This window comes from Diceros bicornis, chromosome 29, assembly GCF_020826845.1.
Source record: "Diceros bicornis minor isolate mBicDic1 chromosome 29, mDicBic1.mat.cur, whole genome shotgun sequence".
NCBI classification, from domain to species: Eukaryota; Metazoa; Chordata; class Mammalia; order Perissodactyla; family Rhinocerotidae; genus Diceros; species Diceros bicornis.
Window position 1 is genome coordinate 30,159,206 of NC_080768.1, and position 23,452 is coordinate 30,182,657.

The 23,452-nt window shown below is 37.4% G+C and overlaps 2 protein-coding genes across 7 annotated transcripts in view; both read left to right on the forward strand.

The window, feature by feature from the left end:
- The window catches only part of NRG1 (neuregulin 1), a 215,189-nt gene that overhangs the window by 93,827 nt on the left and 97,910 nt on the right, over positions 1-23,452 (forward strand). For 2 of the 6 annotated variants that reach the window (XM_058525172.1, XM_058525173.1), the window contains exon 1: positions 1,481-2,147. The exons of the other annotated variants lie outside the window; for them this stretch is intronic. In XM_058525172.1, the coding sequence (XP_058381155.1) occupies positions 1,481-2,147 (667 nt within the window). Of the gene's footprint in view, positions 1-1,480; positions 2,148-23,452 lie in introns of those variants that run through there. 6 annotated transcript variants of the gene reach the window in all.
- LOC131394013 (uncharacterized) lies at positions 980-1,168 on the forward strand. The gene has a single exon (XM_058525180.1). It carries the CDS (start codon positions 980-982, stop codon positions 1,166-1,168), a length of 189 nt encoding a protein of 62 aa, XP_058381163.1.

Sequence of the window (23,452 nt, forward strand, 5' to 3'; positions counted from 1 at the left end):
CCCCTCCCCTAGCACCCGCCTCCTTCACCATACACTCAGCATTTCACACTGGGCATTACAAAGTCTTACACAATCATTGCAAAAAGGGCCAAAGGCAGAGCTGTCCATGGTTTGAAAGAAATGTTCGAACTGTTGGTTGAAAATCAGGTAATAACAGTCCTGTTGGTGAACAAAACTTACTGGAGGGCTGAGGAAGGAACGCTATCTCTCAGCAGCAGGCAGGAAGTAATTGCTGCTTGAAAAGCTTACCTCTCTAGGGAGGAATCAGATATCAGACTTTGCCAAGCCCCAGGTCCAACCCAGAAGGTCCCACCTACATCCCCAGCCTCAGCCCAGCTTTGTTAGATTGCTAGCATCGATCGCTGCCTTTTCCTGACCCAACAGTGGGTGCAGGAAAGAGAGCCAGCCAGACTGAAAGCAAGCAAGGTGGGGGTGGAAGACTGGGGCCGCTTTTGCAGAGAGAAAAAGAGAAAGAGAAGAAAAAGGGTGGGGGCCATGGGGACCAAGCTTAACTGGTGCCTGCCTGCTTCTCTTTGATTTGATGGCCTTTATTCCTTCTAATTGGATAAAATAGGAAGTCACTGGCAGTCCTGTGTTGCTGGGTATACTGATTTTACTCAGACCAGCCAAGCAGCTCCAGAGTGCGGGTAGAGGGTGGGGGTTGGGAGAGGAGGGAGGAAAAAGAAAGAGAGAGAGTGAGAACGTCTTTGGATGAGGAGGGGAAAGAAAGAGAAAGAGACTATGAAGAAGGGAAGAGCCGCAGAGGAAGAAAGTGAATGAGCGCTCAAGAAGGACAAAGAGGAGTGGTTGCGGGGTGGGGGTGGAGGCAGGGCGGGGAGGGGAGTTACCGCCCCTCCTGGCCGCACTCGTCCCTTCAGATCCCTCTGTGATGATACTGTTTGCAGTGATGCTCGGAGGGCAGGCACCTGCTGCTCTGTAATGATTCAGCCTCTTTCAGCCGTCGCGTTAACACAACAGGATGCTGTTGCTACTGTCGCTGCTGCCTCTCCTGCCGCCGCCGCTGCTGCCGCCGCCGCCGCCGCCGCTGATTCTGCTCTTGCTTTTACTTCTCCTGCATGACAGTTGTTTTCTCCATCTAAGCAGACACCAGCTTCAGATGCTCGAGGTGAGAAACATGCCTTTCAGTTTGGGCTACTGGTTCACTTAATTGACCAACCATCAGCTGGATTTCTATTCTGGCCCCTGCCCTCTTGACTAGCACGGATGGTTTGGAGAAGCATTTAAAAGAACTACTAAAGTGGCCCAGAAACAGCAGTAAAGAATTACCATATACTTTTATTTGGTAGTTGCTAGGGGCTTTTTTTCCTTCCTTCCTCCTGAACTCCTCTTGCTTTTGATAATGGCCTTGGACTTGGACGACTTATCGATTTCCCCATGTAAGATGCTGTATCATTTGGTTGGGGGGGGCCCTGCCTGGTAATGGACCATGAGAGAGGCCAGGCCTTCTGGAGGTGAGCCCATGGAGATCTCTTCCCCAGACATGTCTGGGGTAGCTGCAGAGAGGTGCTCCAGCCCCTCCACTCAGCTGAGTACAGACCCATCTCTTGACGGGCTTCCGGCAGCTGAAGACATGCCAGAGACCCAGACTGAAGATGGGAGAACCTCCGGACTCGTGGGCCTGGCAGTTCCCTGCTGTGTCTGCCTGGAAGGCGAGCGCCTGAGAGGTTGCCTCAACTCGGAGAAAATCTGCATTGTCCCCATTCTGGCTTGCCTCGTCAGCCTCTGCCTCTGCATTGCCGGCCTCAAGTGGGTATTTGTGGACAAGATATTTGAGTATGACTCTCCCACTCACCTTGACCCCGGGGGGTTAGGCCAGGACCCTATTATTTCTCTGGATCCAACTGCTGCCTCAGCTGTGTGGGTATCATCTGAGGCATACACTTCACCTGTCTCTAGGGCTCAATCTGACACTGAGGTTCAAGTTACAGTGCAAGTTGACAATGCTGTTGTGTCCTCTGAACCTTCAGCGGTACCCACCCCGAAGAATCGTATTTTTGCCTTTTCTTTCCTGCCGTCCACTGCACCATCCTTCCCGTCACCCACTCGGAGCCCTGAGGTGAGAACACCCAAGTCAGCAACTCAGCCACAAACAACAGAAACTAATCTTCAAACTGCTCCTAAACTTTGTAAGTAGAGAGAGAGATGGTGATGGATAAAAGAAAGGGTGGGTTGGAGATCCTAAAAGGTGTTCTCCAGGGCGTGTAGCTGTTTCCTCTCCTCCTTGTATTTTAATTGCCTGGTTTTGTTGAAGCCTATCATGTGACTGGGATGCTTGGGCTGGCGTTGAAGAGATGAGTAAAAAGATCTTGTAAACTCCTAGTATGAATCAGTGCTCTAACAGAAGCTCGCTCTAGCCAGATGGTTAAATCTGGGGTGGGGGGCCCAAAACTTCAGCGTCTGAGTTAAATTCAATTGATTTCTAATACTTTTTAAAATTAAACGTCAGCCCATCCTGTATTTTTTATATAAATTTGATTTTCACATAGCAGTGAGTCTGATTTTGTGTCTTTCTTTTTCCACCATAGAGTTCCTATCACCTCTCCCCAGCTTTCTGATACCCTGTGCCTCCCAGCCATCCCAAGCTGCCTGTTCTCTTTCTCCATCTCTTCTTCCTGTTCCTTTAACCACTTCTCCCTGCATTTGTGTTTTAATTGGTTCCTCCAAATATTGCATCAAGTCTTTAGACATTTATGATGCTCACCTCTCGCCAGCGTCAGGCTACAGCTGTCCTACCCAGATTGTAGTTTCAGTTTCTGAGCACTTACGAGAGGCAGCTTAATTTTGTTCAGAACACAGAATAATTCTGCATGAAAAGATTTTCCCAGATTAGTTTTGTCTTCTGTAATCAAATGTTTAAATAGCTTCCTTGGCCGTTATTAAAAAGTACAGAATACATTAGTAAGCTACGTCGTTTTTTTAGACATGTGTCATTTCGCCCATCAGATTGCAGCAGTCCAGTTTAATAATCTGTGAGTGAAGAGAGCCCATGCTGTTGAAACAAAACAGAACAATATACTGCTGTTTGTACCTGGTCATTGCAATGCTTTGTAATGGAAAGTTGACAAGGATGAGACCGTGACTAGTCAGATTGTTCTAAACATCAACGTATAACGGAGGAGTTTTCTATAGCTCTTTTTTTTTTTACATTTCTAATTTATTGTTGTTTCTCTATCTTCTATCACTTTTACCATTGATGAATATTTCTTGAGTAGAAAAAAGTAAAAGATCAGAGGATTTGGTTCTTAAAAACGTGTGTAAAATCTCTTAAAGGAGAGTTGAGGATAAGGCTTCTGTGATGAAATACCCCGTTTGCTTCCCTCTAAATGGAAATGAAGAATAAAAAATATCTTTTCCAGACATTATGTTCAGGATGAGGGGGATCCGTGTGTTACAGAAACAGAGAAAAACTTGATTTGGGCTTATGAATCAGGATCATTTTATACACACCAGTTTTAGTGGCAAAGGTTTAAAAAAAAAAAGAGGCTTGTTTTTCAGGTGTAATTAGGGAAGAACGTCCTACTGCTTTGTATCTTTATCAAATCCCTGAAGCATCATTAAAGGTCTGACAGACATCGCTGCATTCACTGCCTCTTCCCACCTGGCAAAGTGACCGGGAAATAATACCCAGATGAAATGACAGGCTATAAAAAGCAAGTCCAAATCCTGCAAAGAGAAGCAAAATTCACTATGCAGACAAGGTTACTTCTTTGTCTTTATCATTTTCAACTTAAGTCTTTAATTAAAATGTGCCTGAATAGGTCTAGTTGTCCAGAAAAAGAAAGAAGACTCTTTGAAAAACTCAACTAAATTCTATAATTCTGTCCGCGGAAAACAAGCAAACAAAGAAATACCCAGCACATTTTCCTGATCTAGGACCATATCAAAAAGTATGTCGTGACGTTTTGAGAAATTATTTTTTAAGGGCAATTCTTCTAGCAAGTGTTTTAATAGATTACACATTCCATATAGTTTCTTTTCTTTTCGTGTTTCCAAGCCAGAGCATTGATTTTCTGGCATTTGCTTTGAGTGGAAAAGATTTACTGCTGCCTAAAAGCATCCTAGGGGCCAGTTCTGGCCAGATGCACAGCTGCAGTGTTCTGAAGTCCATTGGAGAGAAGCCTGGAAAAGCAGTCTGGGAAGTGCTGGTCTCCTGAAAAGTTAGGGGAGAGTGTTGGTTAACACTTTACAGCCTATAGGGTTTTCTGTATGGGAAACTCTGTGTTAATTTTTTGATCTAGTGCCTGAAAACAACAAAAACACTAGTATCCTAAAAATTGTGTTTGTTTTTTTTTTTGGAAAGGGGTTGGTCCAGGGAGCTTTGTTTTCAGAAACTCATAAGTGGTTGTTATTGTTGTTTAACAAGCTTGTAAACATTAACTAAAGGAAAGCAAAAAAAAAAAAAAAGCTTGGAATTAGATTGTCATTTTATAATCTCTTTCACTTTTTTCTTTTCAACTAAGAAAGTATTGCTTAGTCATAGAAAGAACCAGCACTTTCCTTTCATCATGCGTGTTTTTGACATGAACTAAGCTGTCATGGCATATATTTTTAAATGACATGATCATATCTGAGACATGTTCTTCAGTGGTTTCAGGACTTTATTCTCCCTTTTCTATCTGTCTCAGCGTTTTCCGCACATTATGCACAGAGCTGTAGCCTTCAAGGTCATGGTCTGTTGAGGGCTAATTGATTCTTCTTTATCCTGGAGCCTGAGAGAGGGGAAGAGAGACAATCCTAGTAATTGTGTCTGCTGTATTATTCCCCAAACCAGTCTGCCTACTGGTATTAGGGTGTTAGTTTATAAATTCTAGAATTACTCCCTTCCTCACTGACTCTTTTAAGATTAAAACGTTGTCTCTATTATAATAAAAGGCAAAATATATTAAATCGTCTATAGGTAGAGTGGCTACGTCAGGTTTTCTAAAATGGGTATTTCTTTCATAAGTTGGTATAATTTCATGTTTTTGCCAGATTAATCTATGCATGCATATAGATCTTAAGAAATCTAAGACAGGGCTGGAAAATATATGTATATATATATTTATATATGTGTATATAAAAAATATATATATATTTTAATTTCTGAAGTTTTTCTGTGTGTGTTTAGTGGTTTCCTTATCATTATATTGCCATGATAATAATTAAGTTTTTATTTTTCATTGAGTCACATAATACTTGAACCATTAATTTGTTTTCTTTGCCTGGGCTTTTAGATTTTTCTTACCCTGTATGTATATGGAAAGAACTGACTCTGGGAGATTGCAAACTTAGATTACTAAAGAAAGAGCTGATTAATTAAATTGTAGCCAGAAAACTATGGTGCCATCTTAAAAGAAAATGTATTTCTGGATGGGAAAATGTATTTCTGTCCCTTCCCTGCGTGACAGCAGACTCTCGAGGAGAAGAATGTATTAGTCTTTTCATCTTAGGCCAAAGTTGTTTTGCTTTGTCTTAAATCTTTATATTGGGTTGCATGGCAAATCATTGTTACCACAGTGAGAAGATGAATCACTACCACTTGCAAAAGCTCAACATAGTTAATTGAATATGCCAGAGGATTTCTTCCCTTCAATTTAGAAGTGGCATTCATTTTAAGCCCAATAGATTCTTTCAGTACCTTGTGACTGTACTTGTAGGTATTTCAGAAAGGCGATTTCAAATAACTTTTTTCCACGTTAACCATATTTTTTTAAAGCCTAAGATGGTGAAAACTAGAAGAAATGGAAAGATCCTCAATTTGAAACAAAAGGTTTTATAAATTTACACATGAGGAAACCCAGACTCTGAAAGATTTAGTGAAATTCTTTTACTAAAATTCACACAATTCTGAAAGGTTTAGTGACATCCAAAATAGTAGAAAACAGAGTAGTGTCCTGTCTCCCAGGATTTAAATCCACACACTGCTGTTTTCTCCTGGCATCATTTCCCTGTTCTAGAGAGTCATGCTGGAGATGAACTCGGATGGTTTAAGTGGCATCTGACTGACAGTTAGGCAAGGACTTCAAGTAAGACCACTGGTCAAGTGTGTATAGTTCGTACCATTAAAATTAAATTTTCTTCTCACTTTCTTGTTTTGCTCTTATTAAATTTTCGTTAGTGGCAGTCTTTTCCCTTTTTATTTGATCATCCATATAGTGTTCAGCTTGCTCTTGAAAACGGCTTGGGTGTTCTAGGGTGAGCTCTTTACTGATATATAGCAGATGGCCCTATGGCTCACCTCTCTCCCGCAAATCCCACTTTGATTGTTTCTCCTTATTCCTTTATGACACCTAAACCAGTTTTCCTCCTTCCCCTGCCTTCCCATCCTCCCAATTATATCTTATGTTTCCAGTGATGCCATTTTGGCTTTATATGTCAATATTTCATTGCATTCTAAGATATCAAAGCATCTTCACCTGTCTTTTCTTTCACATGGAGTTTTATTGCATTTTAATACCAAAGGGTATTTACACATATTACAAACAGATATAAAAAAATGTCTCCAGCCAGTGAACATGCTCTTTGTTATTGGCACAATTAATTCAAACTTTGTCCCTCTTCTTTTCCTTAGTACGTTTCATGCCAGTTTTTCTGCTGACTCTTTTGCCATGTTTGCACATACCAGCATTTCTGCATTCTCAGAAAATCATTGTACCCCAAACCATACATCTTTATTCTTCCTCCTTCTCTTTTCCTTTTTATAACACCTCATAGTATCCTTTTAAGGCATGAAGGATGAGAGATTTTGTAGATTCGGAAACTGAGGCATAAAAAAGTTTTGACTTATCTAAAGTTAAGCCAGGAGCCCCTGAGAACTAGGAATAAAACTCTTGTCCACTGAATCTATTGAACTTTCTATTCGGGCATAAACTACACCATGTCTACTTTTACACTTATGTTTCCATTTTTATTATTTTTGTTGTACATCGATTCTCTTCCATTATTTCCTCTTTTTCTTCATTCGGTGAATACATATTAAGCACCTACGATGTGCCAGGCACTGTTCTAGATTGGTTATATGGCAATAAAAACAGTAAACGTCCTTGCCCTCATAGAGCTTATGTTCTAATGGATTTTAAGGATCTAGTTGCCCAAGTCAATTTGAGTTTTTCTTTACTTTCCTTTACATACACTCTCTGAATTCAGCATTTCTCCTCTTTGCTTTCATTTTATTCACATTTTGACTGCCACTCCTGTTCCTCCCCTAGTATATTCCTCTTCTCTATCTATTGAATACTGAACATTTGCCCAGGATTGTCTTTTATCTTAAAGTGACACCAGTCCCACCTCTGCTACCAGCAAGCTGGGTAACTTTGGGTGATTCGTGTTTGGCCTGTAAGGTGCGATTTAAGCAACCATTGAAGTGGTTGGGAAAGTGCTATCTGTCTAGCCCTTTAGCAGCACTCTCATAAAATGGAAATATATACATAATTCTTCTAGCATGTAAAGACTGTAAGATTATTTTCAGACTCTAAAAAGCTGATAGCTGTAAATAATTTTGTTTTTATTTTTTGGTCATGTTTTCTATTTATCATTTTGGCTTATCAGACAAGGATATTAAAATATTCCCAAGGGTTTTTAGTTTCACTGTCCAGAGAAAGGCTAGAATCTGCCAATAAGTTATGTAGTTCTCAAACTGAATAAAAACTTGGGTTCATATACCATTCACATGAAGAGTGATTGAGTAGAATGGATTTGAATTAATCATCACCTCGAACTTGTTGCAGTGTTTACTGCAGTGAATTTAATCCACTGGTGTGTGTATGTGTGTGTAATCATTCAAAGTTTATTTCTGAATAATATAATTGATATTCTCTAATAATTATATGTCGAACATTTGTAGAGATTATCTGAGTGACTTCCAAAATGAGGAAATTCAGATCTGGAAAAAAGAAATGACTTGCCCAGCGTCACTACAGCTAATTTGTGTCAGTGCTGAGACTAAAACTGAAATGATCCTTTTCTTTGCTACATCTTGCTTTTTTTTCCAAACTGTTTTTAGCATTTTTATTCAAATAGGATATATTATCTTAATTTAAATGATCTTGATTTTTCTGTTTATTATTTAAATCCTAATTAGTAAAACTGCCATCACTCCGTCATAGATGTCTTCTTTAGAGAAGAGAATTTTGCCTCTTTGCTTTTGATCAGTATAGGACACCCCTCTGGAATGGAGGTGGACATTCCTCTCCCAGTAACGTAGTATATGGGAGAATTTTTTAACAATCAAAGTTATCCTAACTGAAGTGTGCTACTTATTTGGAAAGAATTTAATTTCTTCTTAATGGAAATATTCAAGCAGGGACAGTGTTGAGGGAGATTCGTGTTCCATGCAGATTATTAAATATATTTACCTCTAAAGTCTCTTACAGCTCTGAGTCTCTCAGTCTCTTATCCTAGGGCATTAGCTTTCCAGTTGGGCAGACTTGAATTTTAAATCCTATCTGCCTTTCTTCGTGGCTTTGAGCAAGTTAGATCATCCCTCTGAATCTGTTTCCTCATTTATATATGAGACTAGTATTATGCATCTCTTGGGGCTGTTTGGGGGATTAAATGAGATATTGGAGAATACCAAGTCCTAGGAATGAAGCATAGTAAATTGGAAACCAGGACCAATTTTCTCCCTCATTCTCATTCTTTTTTTTTTTTTTTTGTGAGGAAGACCAGCCCTGAGCTGGTCATCCAATGCCAATCTTCCTCTTTTTGCTGAGGACGATTGGCCCTGGGCTAACATCTGTGCCCGTCTTCCTCTACTTTTTATTTGGGATGCCGCCACAGCATGGCTTGACAAGCGCTGCGTTGTGCGTGCCCGGGATCCGAACCCGTGAACCCTGGGCTGCCAAAGTGGAGCGCACACATTTACCCGCTGCGCCACTGGGCCGGCCTCTCCCTCATTCAATTTTTGACCTTACTCTTCACTTTATTCTCTTCCTCCTTCAATCTTGGCAGAGTGGTTTTGTAACAAAGTTGGGAGAATAAATTTGGGAGTTTGAGAAAGCCTGTGAAAAACTTAGAAGTAAGGTAAGAGTTGAAGAGGCATGGTGAGGTGAAAATTGTACTGGAAACTTGACATCAGATCTCCGCTCTACCACTTATAAGCAAATGACTTGGAGTAAATCACTTCACGACTTGAGATTTAGTCTTGACACCCAAACGGGTGGGGACGTCAATACCTAAAGCTCTCATGAGATTGTGTTAGGATAAAATAAGTTACTCTTTGTGAGAACAGTACTTGATATTAGGACAAGGCTTAAGCAATGTTAACTTCCTTCTTTTCCTTCCTCTCTATCGGGGTTCATATTTACATGCATTCACAAGTGTTAATTGTGAATTTATTCTTAGGAACAAATTGTAGGGAGTCTTAACAGGTGAGTTACTTTGTTAGGTCTTAGAATGATATAGAACTTTACTAATTTCTTGAACCCTAGTACCTTAAAAAGAGTGATTTTTCCCCCCATAAAAGTTGGCTATAATATATAGATTATTACTCTTTGGGTAATGTCCAGAAATCACAGTATGAGGGGCTTTCTTATAGGCAGAATGATAAGGCATTACTTGTAAGAAAGGAAAAGACAGGTGGTAACTAAAATTGTAGTTGTCAAGGAAGTACCTTCTATGGGAAAATTGGGATAATGGAAAGGAATCCATAGTTTAGATGTAGTGCACCAGAGGAGTTGGGCCGAAAAGATTATTAATCCTTCTTGATTTAAATGAAAATTATGTTCACCCAACTCTTTTCATTATTCCAAACTGGGATTTCCAGACCCCAGAAGATAGGAATTAAGCTGTTTTCAGCATTTCACAAAACCCACAGAAATAACCGTATACATAGAATGATTTTACATGAGCCAAATCAAATGTAGAAGTTCTTTTAATTTAGTTAAAAATATTATATATGTAATATATTTATCTTTCATATACATAATATCCTAAATAAAAGGGGAAATGATTTGATGATTACTTAACAAAGAAAATTGAGTAAATAAAATTATTTAAAGTGTAGAGCAAAAGGTTGTTTATCAATAAGTTTAAAAACAAAAACAAAACTTTAGTCCCATATCTAATTGCTAGAGGCTTGTAAAAAATAAAAGAAAAAAAATTGGTATTCAAGTAGAGAATAATTGTACCTTAAATATATATGGAGATTCTGTTACAGTGAACTTGAAATGAAATCTTGTTAGCTGGATTATTGGTCACAATCGTATGAAAAGAAAAAAACAAACAGTGCTGTTCTGGATATCCGCGGTTAAAGGGGCTTTGATATTTTTGTTGTACATCTAATGATTTTTCTTGCATAGTGATGTAATTTGTAAGAGCTTGTCATTTACAAAAATGTATAGTAATCAGCATAATATATGTGTTTACATTTATTGTTTAATGTAGAAATAGAAATATTTGAAAACTTTTATGCTTTGGTCATCTTGATTCTTATTAATTCAAGTATAACAGATTTACTGCAGAAATTTAACTCTGAATCAATATTGGAGCAATGAGGCAGCCACTTCTAAGGAGAAAATATTTGATAACAATCTAGGGTAGATTTTACCTGGGTATAGTCTTTTCTGATTGTGCAATGGAAATAAGCTGATAGACCCAATAAAATTTGATGTAATATAATGGAACGCTACTTAAATTAAAGCATTTTTTATTTTTCATCAAGAATATGGTGTGACAAGACGACACTTGATTTACTATAATTTTCAGTGGTATGCACTGGAGTGTTTGAATTGCCTTTCTTGAGGTGATGTTATCCCAGCCAAAGGGAGAATTTATGAACTCAATTTTAAGCAAAAGTTAGTATAGAATTTAATACTCCTAAAATCCTCTAATAAAAAAGTCTCCTCCATAAATCATTTTATTTTAAAAACTCATAATTTAAAATTAAACCAAATGTCCATATATTTATATGCATTTGGAAGAAGAGGAGAGCAACACTGAAGACAATGATAGTTGCCACTAGAAAGAAAACTTAATTAATAGGCAAAGACACTAGAACTCTCAACATAGGTAACTTTGGTACCTATGTTGGTACCACATGTTGGTATCAGATGTTGATATAATTGTATTTCTCCAGTTTTCCTCCCTTTTCCTTCTCCTTATTTCTTTCTTACTTGCTAGCCACAGTTACTTCTCTCTTTAGTTCACTGTTTCATACCCCACCATTCCTTCTCCAGTGATCTCACTGCACGTTCCTCCTCAGGTCTGAAGCCCCTGTCCTGCAGCATCAGACAGAGGTTATGGAGCCCATGGCCCAGACCTGTGGTTTCTCACTGGTTGGGTTGGGGGAGAGAGTGAGTGAGACCTTAACCGCGGTCTTGACCACGATTAGCCTGATGACTTTCAATGTTGCCTCTTCCTTTGCTAAGTAACAGGAAGTATTTGTTTTATGAAATATGTTGGTGTCATGCAATAAAAGCTTCATAAATAAATGGAATGATCTAAGGACGGTGGAATTGAACTCTTGTTAGCATCTGTTTGTAATCCCTTGGTGGAGCTTCCTGAGTCATAATTGCTTGCTCTTCTGGGAGCAAAAGGAATCAGTAACCATTGATTGTTACATGATGCTAAGTATTGCCTACAAAGCCAATCTTAAGAATGATTAGTGGCAGCATTCAGAGTTACAACTCTGATCTCTCCTCACTATAATCCTGGATTTTTAGTTTTTCCAATCAAACAACTCTTACTATTTTTCAAAGAGAAGAGAAACAACAATGTCGTGTAGTCTGTGAAGACTTCGGTTTACATAGAAAACTAAAAATTATATAAAATAATCACTTCAGTCTTTTTATCTTTACACTTCAATGGCAACAGGGAGATATCTAAATTAACCCCTGCCCAGGAGGTTCAGTTTCACATGACTGTGATCCTATAATTTTAGTTGATCTGCACTATGGAACCTGAGGTAGACACAGTCAGTGACCTACGTATGCCCCACCTATTCAGTAAACTATACATGAAAACGTTGGGATCAATACTTTGACTTCTCAAAATCTTTGGGAAATTAATTGTTCCAGATTGCTGAGTTTTCTAAATAGCTAATGATTTGTCACCTTGAAACTTTAATTTTATCCATTTTGGATTGAAATCTTTTAATAATCTGTGCTACTTATCAATTTATTGAATATAGGATCTTCATAATGTCAAGTATTGTGATGTCTTGAGGACATAGTGGCTTATAACTTTCTTGAATATTGTGATCTCATTAGGCCATATTGAGTTATATCAAGAATTCTAATCCCAGACCGATATATATTTTGAATGTGTGCTAGGTTATTGCATAATCACAATTAGAATTTCAAAGCTTTAAGGTATCATAGTGGTGGTCTAGTGGTTAAGATTCTCTTACCACCGTGGCCTGGGTTCGTTTCCTGGTCAGGGAACCACTCCACTCGTTGGTCAGTTGTCGCACTGGGGCAGCTGCATGGTATGATGTGCCATACTGGGGCAGCTGCTGTGATGCTGAAAGCTATGCCACTGGTATTTCAAATACCATCAGGGTCACCCATGGCGGACAGATTCCAGCAGAGCTTCCAGACTAAGGCAGACTAGAAAGACGGACATGGCTACCCACTTCTGAAAAAATTGACCATGAAAACACTTTGAATAGCAGCAGAACATTGTCTGATAGAGTGCCAGAAGGTGAGAGGATGGTGCAGAAAGACAGGGTAGGGTTCTGCTCTGCTATACACAGGGTCGCTAGAAGCCAGAATACACTTGATGGCACTAACAACAACAACAAGTCGTCATAGAGATAATTTAAGTCAAATCTTTTCTTTTAGGACAGAGGAAGAGGCTCAAAGATGTTAAGTTTATTGCCATAGATCACATAGAACCAGAAAATTTTGATGATATTTTTATGTGTTCCATGCTTTCAGCTTCCAAGTCACTTGGCAATCAGTATATATTAATTAAATAGTTTTTCACACTCCTTTTAATTTACAGTTCTGATCTCCCATGAGGTTTATAAATCATATAAATGTAAATATTTATATTTATATTAATGTAAACATTTATATAAACATAAACATTTATATGAAGGATAAAATATCTCTGAGTGAGGTTCTCTTTTTGAGCAAATGCATAAGCTTTGGTGGCATATTTTTTGCTCATCAAACCCAGCTCTTCCTGTGTTCTGGATCAACAGAGTCAAGATGAGAGGTGAATCACAGATGAAGGAGAAAACTAACTACTTGGTTCTCTTGATCCTTACATTTAGAGGGCCTGTGTTTAATTCCCAGATGTTTTGTTTGTTACTTGTTACTCCTTCCGTAATATGTTGAATGGGGATAATGAATCTTTAGACATTGATCATAGCATCTAAGAGGAAACTATTTTTTGAACATATGAACTCTACAAAGTTAGTCAATGTGCATTATTGAATCTGTTGAAAAACTGATATGAGAAATCTTATGACTCATAAAATGGATATTACTTCCATTTCATTTCTTGAGTCCACCATAGCCAATATTGAGAAAATGGTTAGTATTGTCTCGTAAACTCTTGTCTGGTATTTAGGGCCCTACAGCAGAACCCCAAACTTCCCATCTAGCCTAACTCCATTTGCTTCCTCAACCATGTGGACCATGTTCTAGCCAAGTGAGACTCTACCTGCAATATCATTTTATTTCTCTCCTCCATTCTTTTGCTCATTCTATTGATTCTACCATAAATGTTCTCTTGCCGCAATCTCTACCTTCTCAAATTCTGCTCAGGCCTCAAGACTCACCTTCCAAATCAGATGTGAACCCTTTTTCCTGTAGATCCCCATAGCACGTTGTTGGTGCCTCGTCAAGGTACTTACCACTTTCTCACTTGTGATGTTCTTATTTGGATACTTGCTTATAGCTTATACTAGACTGAAAATTTCCTGAGACCTAGAGTTACAGCCAATTCATTTTTGTGCCCTGTACAGTGTCTAGCAAAATATTTTATGTGAACTAGTTGTCCCATTTGCATATTTTTGGAATGAAAATTGAGGTTCGTCAAGACTGATTTGCTTATGGCAGCACAGGAAGGAAGAAAATGATCTGAAACCATATCTTAAATTTCTGGAATTTTAATTTGGAGGAATTCAATATAGAGTTTGGTCATTACTCACACTTGATTGAGACATGATTCTGGGCCCTTTAATAGATGATTACAAACCTGTATGTGTAACATCATCTTATGTATACATATTCTACTGAAAATTCACATCCTGAGGTATAAGAGACTTTAAGCTATAAGGAATTTTATTTCATGAGAGTGTAGTGACTAAGAGCACACACTTTGGATCCAGATTGTGTGGGTTCGAATCCAAGCTCTGTCTCTGGCTGTGTGACAGTACAAGTTACATAAACTGTCTGTGCCATAATTTCCTTGTCTGTGAAATGGTGGCAATAATTGTACCTTCGTCATGAGGGTGTTATGAGGATCAAATGAGTTAATGTATATAAAGCATTTGAATTAGTCCCTGGCACATAAGCACTATTTAAGCATGAGTTCTTTTAATTAAATCACATTTCCTTGAATTTCAAATATGATACCTTGCTGTTGCTACAATAGGCTTGAAGAAAAGGACAGGAATTCCAAGGGACATATTGGCAAAGATGTGGATATGCTACATTTTGATTTGGTTTGTTTATGTGGTTTTTGCTCTGTGTGGTTTGTGTTACCATCATGTCTGCATTGTTCTCAGGAATTAGAAGGAGAGCTGAGAAGGAAAATCATCAGCCCACTGTCAGCCAGAAATAGAGCTACGTGGTTTAGATGGTTTGAGAGAGAAGGCCGTCCTCACTGGCAAAATGCCATCTATTGGTATTGCTGTGGACAATCATATGTGTGCATACTTAAATTTATTGCTGTGACTTCTTACTTTGCCATAAAATGGTACACAGGTCCATAAGGAGACAATGAAGTTCCCTTAGTTGTTGAAGAACAATTGCAAAAGCTTTGAATTCCATAATACTATCATTTTAGCAAGGCAGAAATCTACTCATTATACAGATGTAGTCAATAAATTATGTGATGATTGGTGCTGTCCATGATGAGATAACAGTGATTTGGAAGTATCTGAATTTTATTAAACAGGATCACAGCAGAACCATTGACATTTTTAAAGATACAAGAGCTCTTACAGATAAGCTAGTCAAAATATTTTACGTTACTCCTGAGGAAACCAAGAAACAGAAATGTGAAAGGATTGGGCCTTAAGTATTTTAATAGTTAGGAAGAAACAGAGACTGGTCTAAAAAATGGGGATGCCACCTCATTGTGCTTTTTTTCAATATCCCATGCTGCTTTACATAAATCAGATAATTTTTTAGAGCTGGAAGAAATTTTTTCCCATCTTTCCATATTCTTTATTGAGTGCCTACTCAATAGGCTTTGTTCCAGGAGTTTATCTCTAAAGGGAGAAAATAAACGAAAGAATGAAAAGTAGGTAAACCGTGTACTCTTTTAGAGGGTGGTAAGTTGTATGGAGAAAACAGCCACTGGAAGGTGCTCAAAGTGCTGAGGGAGAAGCCTGGTGATTTTAAATAGAATGATCAGCATAGGCTGCATCAAGAAGGTAGCAGTTAATGAAAGACTTAACAGAGGATACTTAGTTAAATTTAGGGATAAAGGAAACAGGGTGGGCGTTGAAAGATATGTACGATTCTCTTGGGTGTAGATATTTCAGGTGAAAGGAAGGGCATTACTAGAGCCCAGAGCGAAATGGGCATGTTAGGCACATAGTGAGTAGGCCAGTTTGATTGGCATGAAGGGATTTGTTGATAACCCAGCGTTTATTAAACGTGCATTGTGTGCTAGGTATTTTACATGTATTATCCAATTTTCACAAAAAAACATGTGCTGGGTACTGTTATTGTCCCTTTTTTAGAAGAAACTAATGAAGCAGAAGAAACTGATGGTCCAGACATTGAAATAATAAGAATGATGATGGTGATCATAATCTGAATGGTGCATGAGAGAGTGGGAAGAAACGCATAAGTGTAGGAGACACTATGAAGAAAGAATCCACAGGACTAATTGAATGTGGGGAAGGAAGGGAATGATTTTGCACATATTAGTGAGTTAGTGGTTGTTAAATTAATGAATTTCTGAATAACAAGATCATGCACTTATTCAACCTGTATTTATTGTGTTCTGTGAAGTCTTTATGTATTTATTAATGTACAGAATCAGTAGATTTATGAGAGGAAGTGACTTGTGCTCCAGTTTCCAGGAAGCATTCATTGCTTCTTCCTGACAGGGGCACTCAATTAAATAATATTAATTGTTCTTCCCCTGGTGTTATATAAAAATTAAAATTGATAGAATACAGAACTTAAAGGCATTTTTACTTTACTTTTTATTGACGTTATTCATTGTTGCTGATGAATCAAAATCCTTTTGGGATGTATAGCCTCTTTAATAAGCACCAGTAATTTATATACTGAGATTTATTTTGATATGGAAGTTACATATGGAATTACATATTGAATTTGTGCTTAGCCCATTCTAGTATACAGTCTCTGTGTAGTATATTCTTAGCATATTACTTAGCATTACAAATTCTTTTATGTTGGTGATGCTGTGTGTGAATTCTCAGCTTGTAGTTATACAATTATTACAAAAAGCACACAGAAAATAGTATTCCTACAAAATCATTGTTAATCTTTTTTTTCCTTTTTTCATGGAATATTCAAACAAAGCTATATATTCATTCAATTCCACAAGTTAGTTCATTCAATTTGTTCAAAATATGAGCTCTGAAGTACTACAGTTAATATAAGATATTTGGCAGACTATTAATAATAACATTCTCAATTTGTAGCTCTTTCATCCATGTAATTTTCGTGATATATGTACTATGTTCCAGAGAGAGGAATATTTCAAGATTAAAGAGGCAATCAGAATGTTGATGCATTTATTCAGTTTTTCAAATCTGGTGAATAGAAAGAGGCAGGATAATTTCTACTCACACAGTTCAAAAACAAGCCATTGATACTGGAGGTGTGTCAAACACAGCATGACTGCAGATATACAGTTAATGGTAGAAACATTTCCTTATTTAGTTGTTTATTGAAAACAGTGATTCTTAAGTTAATATTATAAGGCAAGTTATTATTTTTAGAATCAGTAAAAAAACGTACAATGAAAATACTTCTAGTGATTAAAACATCGTGTAAAAAGAAAAAACTTGAGCAAGAAGTTGAATATACTATTTTAATGTGGTTAGAATATTTAATATTTTCTATTCAAAGATACTTTCCCATTTGAATTAAAATTTATGCAGTGATGCAAAAATTCCAATTTTTATTCCTTCTTGCCTGCTGTCTGATCTTGATCTTGTGTTTCTTGAAAGGGAACTTCTTTTGTAAACAATTCTTTTACTTTTGCATCAAAATTCCTTAGTGTCCAAACAGTACTTTAAAGAGAAAGCTGAATTTCTCCATTTTAGCTTAGAAATTAGGATTTAGTTGTACTTCTCTCCCCTTTAGCATATTGAGTGTGTAAACTTCGTAAACTTATGGGTACTCCGTTGCAAAATCCCATGTTCAGATGAATGTGGGACAGAAATCAGAGACTGTTCTTTAGCATTTCCAAGTCTGCCCTCTTGTGCCCTCCTTCTGAGAAGAAATGGAAATCACCAGTAACCCCAAGTGAAAAACCCCTCTAGGAACAATACACGAAAGGATTCAATTTGGATCCATTGACTGTCATCTTTGGTTTTCAAACTTGAAAATAGAAGCAACATTTTCATATTTTTCAAGGAAAAAAATGAGAGCCTGGTGTCCTGTCCCTATTGTATCACTTCCAGTTTGCCCTGAACTGACTTAATTCAGAAGCCTTGGAAACACCACCCAAATTCTAGGTGATTATTATTCAGTTTATTTTTGTTCATCTAGGGTGTGAAGATCAAAACGACAGTATCTATTTTTTATGAATTTAGTCAAATTGGTGAAAAGTAGAATTTCCAATGGAAACATACTGATAAATGTAATTTCTTTATCATATATTAAATCTATTCCTGCTTCTAATACTGTGTATTTGTGAAGATGCAGTAAGTGCTTGCTGGAAAGATGCTTTTAACTAGAGCAAAGACTTAGAATTCACTGGTCTTTTCTTTTCTTACCCTATTTGATCATTTATAAGATCTTCTCTCATCCTTAATCATTAAAACTGACTGACTGATTTTGATGACTGACACATTAGACTATTGCGAAGCAATTATCAGTCCCGAAATGCATTTGCCTCTTTGAATTTTTTATAAAAAGTCCTCCTGACATTTTCCCACAGACAATGATGACAGTGAGAAGGAAGTAGAGGCTTCTATGCTGCTCTTTTCAAATGTGGGGTCTTGGTTCAAGGTCCACATTCCTCTCCCTCAACTATTTAATCCCTGGGAAGAGTCTCAGCCAGGATTTCCTGGTAGGATTTATTGTGCTTTATGTTGTCAACAGAGTGTTTTCTCCAGCTGAGCTCGTGGAAATAATCCAGTTTAGATCACTAATGGGTCCCAATCAGAAAAATATGAGTGTAGGTGATTGAAGTGTCAGGGTTGTGTTGGCCTTCTTGGCTATGTGCCAACTGGGACTGAAATCGTGGGATGAGTATTCCTGTTCGAGAGACTCCTGGGTTACAGGCTTCACCACACAGCTGTCTCACCTGGCGTATTGGGACTGCTTCTTGATTTATGCATGCGAGAGACACAGTAAAATCTCAGATCATATTTTGGCCCAGTTAATTATACCAAGCGTTATTCTCATATTTTGTGTGTTTATTTTTTAGTTTCCATAGCAAAACTTCTTTGTTTAATCTCTGTACTATAAGATTTCTGCTGTTTTGAGGAAATAGGAGGTATCTGCTTCTCTGTAAGCATTGCTGACTCTGACAAATCTACAACTGGAGTTTAGAAACAGAAAAAGGAGAAGACACTGGTGTCAATAGCCCTTATTATTATAATCAGTATGGATCCAACTTCTGCTAGCCACAATAAAGTCCTTTTTTTCCCTTTCATGTAACAAGTTTTCTTTGGGTTATGTAGAATAGAATTCTTTCCTTAATATTCATTGATAAAGAATATTATATAAACATATTTGTAAGCAAATAAAGTATCCAAGGCTTGCAAGGCAGAGTGTACTGCAGACGTATATGGAAACTCAAGTGATATTTTTAAAAAAATTTTTTTTTCCCCCCAAGGCCCCAGTAGGTAGTTGTATGTCATAGCTGCACATCCTTCTAGTTGCTGTACGTGGGACGCGGCCTCAGCATGGCCGGAGAAGCGGTGCGTCGGTGCGCGCCTGGGATCCGAACCCGGGCCGCCAGCAGCGGAGCGCGCGCACTTAACCGCTAAGCCACGGGGCCGCCCCTCAAGTGATATTTTGACAGCTAAATCCTTTCTGGGAATTACTTGCTTAAGCCTCAAAATATCCCTACTGTCATACTACTTAATTTACATTGTTCTAGATGTTCGTTATCCGATTCCCTTTCACATTGAGGATGAGACTGATAAAGGGCCAACATGAAAATTATAGGGAAAAAAGGCAGAAAGCAAAAGATAGAATAAGGCATGTTTACCACATGGTGTTTTTGTCAGTTGTATTGATTTGACTCGTTCATAATGTCTCAGATGTGTTAAATCTTGGACAAACATCTTTTGGTGTTTCCTTCATGATGAGATTTACTCCAGCCCTCCCACCCCTTGTTCCCGGGCCCAAAAGGAAATAACGAAAGAGTTCTATGGCTTAGTAAATCCCATGTTCCATAAATATAGAAAACTGTGCATATGGACACCTGAAAAAGAAAATAGCCAAGAATACTGAAAACTACATTTATTTTGAATTGTTCAGGATGTTTAAAACCTATGGCTGTGTCCAGAAAGAACTAGATCAGATGATTAAAGTCAGATTGGAGTCTGGCATTTGGAGTTAAGCAGCTTTTCTCTGCCGTGTACTGACATTTGAGTTAATAGAGTGGTTTCTAATGGATTTCTTTAAAATATTACACTTCATCTGATATTTGGTTAAAAAATATTTTATTACTTTAGAGAAATGATTGAAGTGGGTCTTATTGGGTCAAGGCTTTCAAAATCCATAGTTTTGCCTCATGGCATTTGCTGAAACAGTGAAGTGTGATTTTCCTAGCCAGATTGAACCCTAAGCCTGCCATTTGGAAATAGTGTTTATTGTTTCTTTTATTCTTATATTAGAAAGGGTTGGAAAAGTGAAAATTGTGAAAGAAAGAAAGACACATAATATATTCTGTTGTCTCTCGTCCCTATCCCATGGAGTTATGTGTATTTACCAAAATGATATCTAGATGTATATTCAATTTCACATCTTAATTTTAAAAACTTAATATTATCTTATGAGCATTTTTACGTCATTAAATTTTCCAACACCTGAACTTTTTATGCTTGATTTATTATGGAGCCCAGTATTCCTGTTGATTTTGAAAGATTTTCTTTTTTAATTAAAACATTTTTGAAGCTCCTTCTCTTCTGCCCTGCTCTACTAATCATGCCACAGAACCCAGCACAAGCTCGAGCTGCCTGGCCCATTGGATCAGTGCAGGTGTGCTCAGCGTTTGTGATGAGGGGATTTTGAGGTTGACCTGCATTCTAGTTTGAGGTCCAAGAAGAGAGGAAGAGTTGGAAGCTGTAAATTCGTTCAATTTTGAGCCAACAAAAGTGCTTCCAAACACAGTCCACAGTCTTCCCTTACTTTTCTTCAGCTAGCTGCTCAGGCTTCTCCTTCCCCTCCATATGCTGCTAAGACAACGACTATACGGGCTGTTAGCGATATTTTTGGAATTATTTCATTCTTATCCATCACCCCATCCCCACCTCCACCCTCCCACTCCCATCAAAACTTGACATCTCTGAAAACAGGAAAACATATCAAGGAATTAGAAGTTGTAAATGTTATGCATGCAGAAAGAGTGAAAAATCAATGAATTTAATGAAGTTAAAATTTTTTGAGTATCATTTAAAAATATTGAAGTACTTTGACATATATTACCTCGTAGCACATAGAGAGGGCTCAGAGAGCATTTGCTGAGTGAGTGACCCCTGACCAAGCTGTTTATCCCATGAGAGAGTGGAGGCCCAGCAAGGTTCTGTGGTTTGCCTAAAATCATACATCCCACAATGAGAGAGGGCAGCCTAGGCCCAGACTTTCTGTCGCTCCAAGAATTAGGACAGTTAAAGGAGCCTAGCAATGACAATACACTTAGGAAGCTTTTGCTGTTTAATTATTGTTCCTTCTCCCATGACCACTATATTCGTGGGTTTATTTTTATGCTGCTTTATTCTTAAGCAAATTAAAAAGAAAAATCATCCTTGAATGTTTCTGGTTCAACTCTTTTGACTAGTGGATGTTGGAAGGGAGCTCAGTGACAAAGGCCAGGGATTATTTTGCTTTCCTTCGCCTCTTCCTTTGTTCATCCTCATCATGTTACAATGCATTCTGTTGTGGGATTCCTTCTGCTTTTTGCAGGATTGACATGTAGCGCCTTATCTGGAAATGCAAAGGCTGATTTGATGAGGGACTTCTTTGTTCCAGGTATCTTGCATCAGAGAGTCTTTATAACAAATGAGAGGGGTGGATTATGGGTTTCCTGGAGATAAGTTTAAGTCTACACTATAGGGAAAATCTTGCCTTAATTAATTAAAGCTCAAATGGAATATATGGAATATAGTCATCTTCATAATCAACAAGATGAATTTCATCTTAAAATGCTTAAAAATGTTAAGCAGCATACACACACATACAGACATATACACACATTACCAATTTCTTGATATCTTTTTCTTGTTTTGATTAAATATAGAGAAAATCCTAAAAGCGGAAATTAATAGTGTCAACATTTCATGGATTCCTAAAGAATGAGTGTTTTAACATGGACTCTCTGAAATCTTTCTATAAATAAGTTTAAAGAGCTTTTATTTAAACAACAATTTGGTTAGTTAATTTGATAAAAACAAACTAATGTGACATAAACATGTTTATGGGATTAGGAAGTCATTATATACGCTTGAAGTGAAGAGAAAAGATACTGGTTTCCATGCTACTTTTCCAAACTGCCTTTTGGCACCAAGTTGTGCTTGATAGAGGTGTCTTGTCATGTTCTTTCTGAATTAAGTCCTCATGTGCTTGCCTTGAACCTAGCACCATTCTTTCTGTCCCCTATTTCAATATATGATTTTCATCTCCTACTTATTTTTATGGTCAAGCATTTTTTATTCACTGCTTCTAACATCTTTTTTTTCTTCACATCAATCTCATTACTCTGCTGTTCTATCTGTGTTCCTTCAGTGTGAGAATATCCCACGTGAAAAATATCGGAGACCCTGGAATCCCCAAATTCTGCATTAGACAAATTAGTCTACATTTATGTTACTGTTTATAATAGCAACATTCTGTAAATAATCCAAATGTCTACCATTTATTCGTTAAATAAGTTATGGTATGTTATAGAATGGATATTTGTGTAGTCAAAAAATAAATTCACATAGGTACATAGTAGATGACATGGTATGTTTTTAATTTAAAAAATGGTTTATTTTACTTACATAGTGTCTTTCATCTGAAGATCAAAAAACATTTTGCAGTATTGACCTTCAGCACCACTTTTCTGTTATCTTCATTAAAATAATAATAAAAATAATAACAGCTATTATTATGATGATTATTATTATGCTCTCTGAGCACAGTTATTATTATGCTGTCTGAGGTAGTTAGCCCAGGGAAGCTAGTGAAATGAGCTGGCAAAGTACCCAAGTATTCCTGATGCCTTCTCTCCCCCTCTTCATAGGTTGTGGATCCAAAGAACTCTTTTTTCCTTTTTTAACTAGCCACAAATGGTAAAGTAATTATTTGTTTTATAAAACTAGAAAGTGCAAATTATTCTCACTGAACTTAAAAGTTAAAACTGAATTGTGTTTAAGGATAAGCATCCACTATGACCATAGTATTTACACATATAATTAAAACAAATAACAAATAAAAAACATATCTTTTAAGTGGTTTAGTGTCAGACAGACTACAAAGCAAATTATTCTAATACAACCAGGTAATCTCAGCAACTGAGCAGATACCGCCCATCTAGTTATTGTGATTTGATCATGTATCAACTATGCAAAGTAAAATCTCTTTCAAAGCTTCATAAAGTTTTCAATTAAATTAATTATTATAATCATAGATGTGGCACTGCTATAAGAGAGGTAGATGATAGAGGTTGTCAGTTTATCAGGTAAGACATCTCCAAGTGCAGTTATAATAGAATCTGGTATTCTGAAGCCTTCTAGTTTATCTATAGTTGAATAGATTAAACAATATTTGTACAATGAATGATAGCACGTACCAGGTAATTAAAAAATGGTTATATTTTGCAAATCACTGTCTTCCACTGCTTATGCTTCCAGCATTTCCTTTGATGGGTTAGAAGAATAAATAGCAAGTTGTAATCTTAAATTATAGCACTT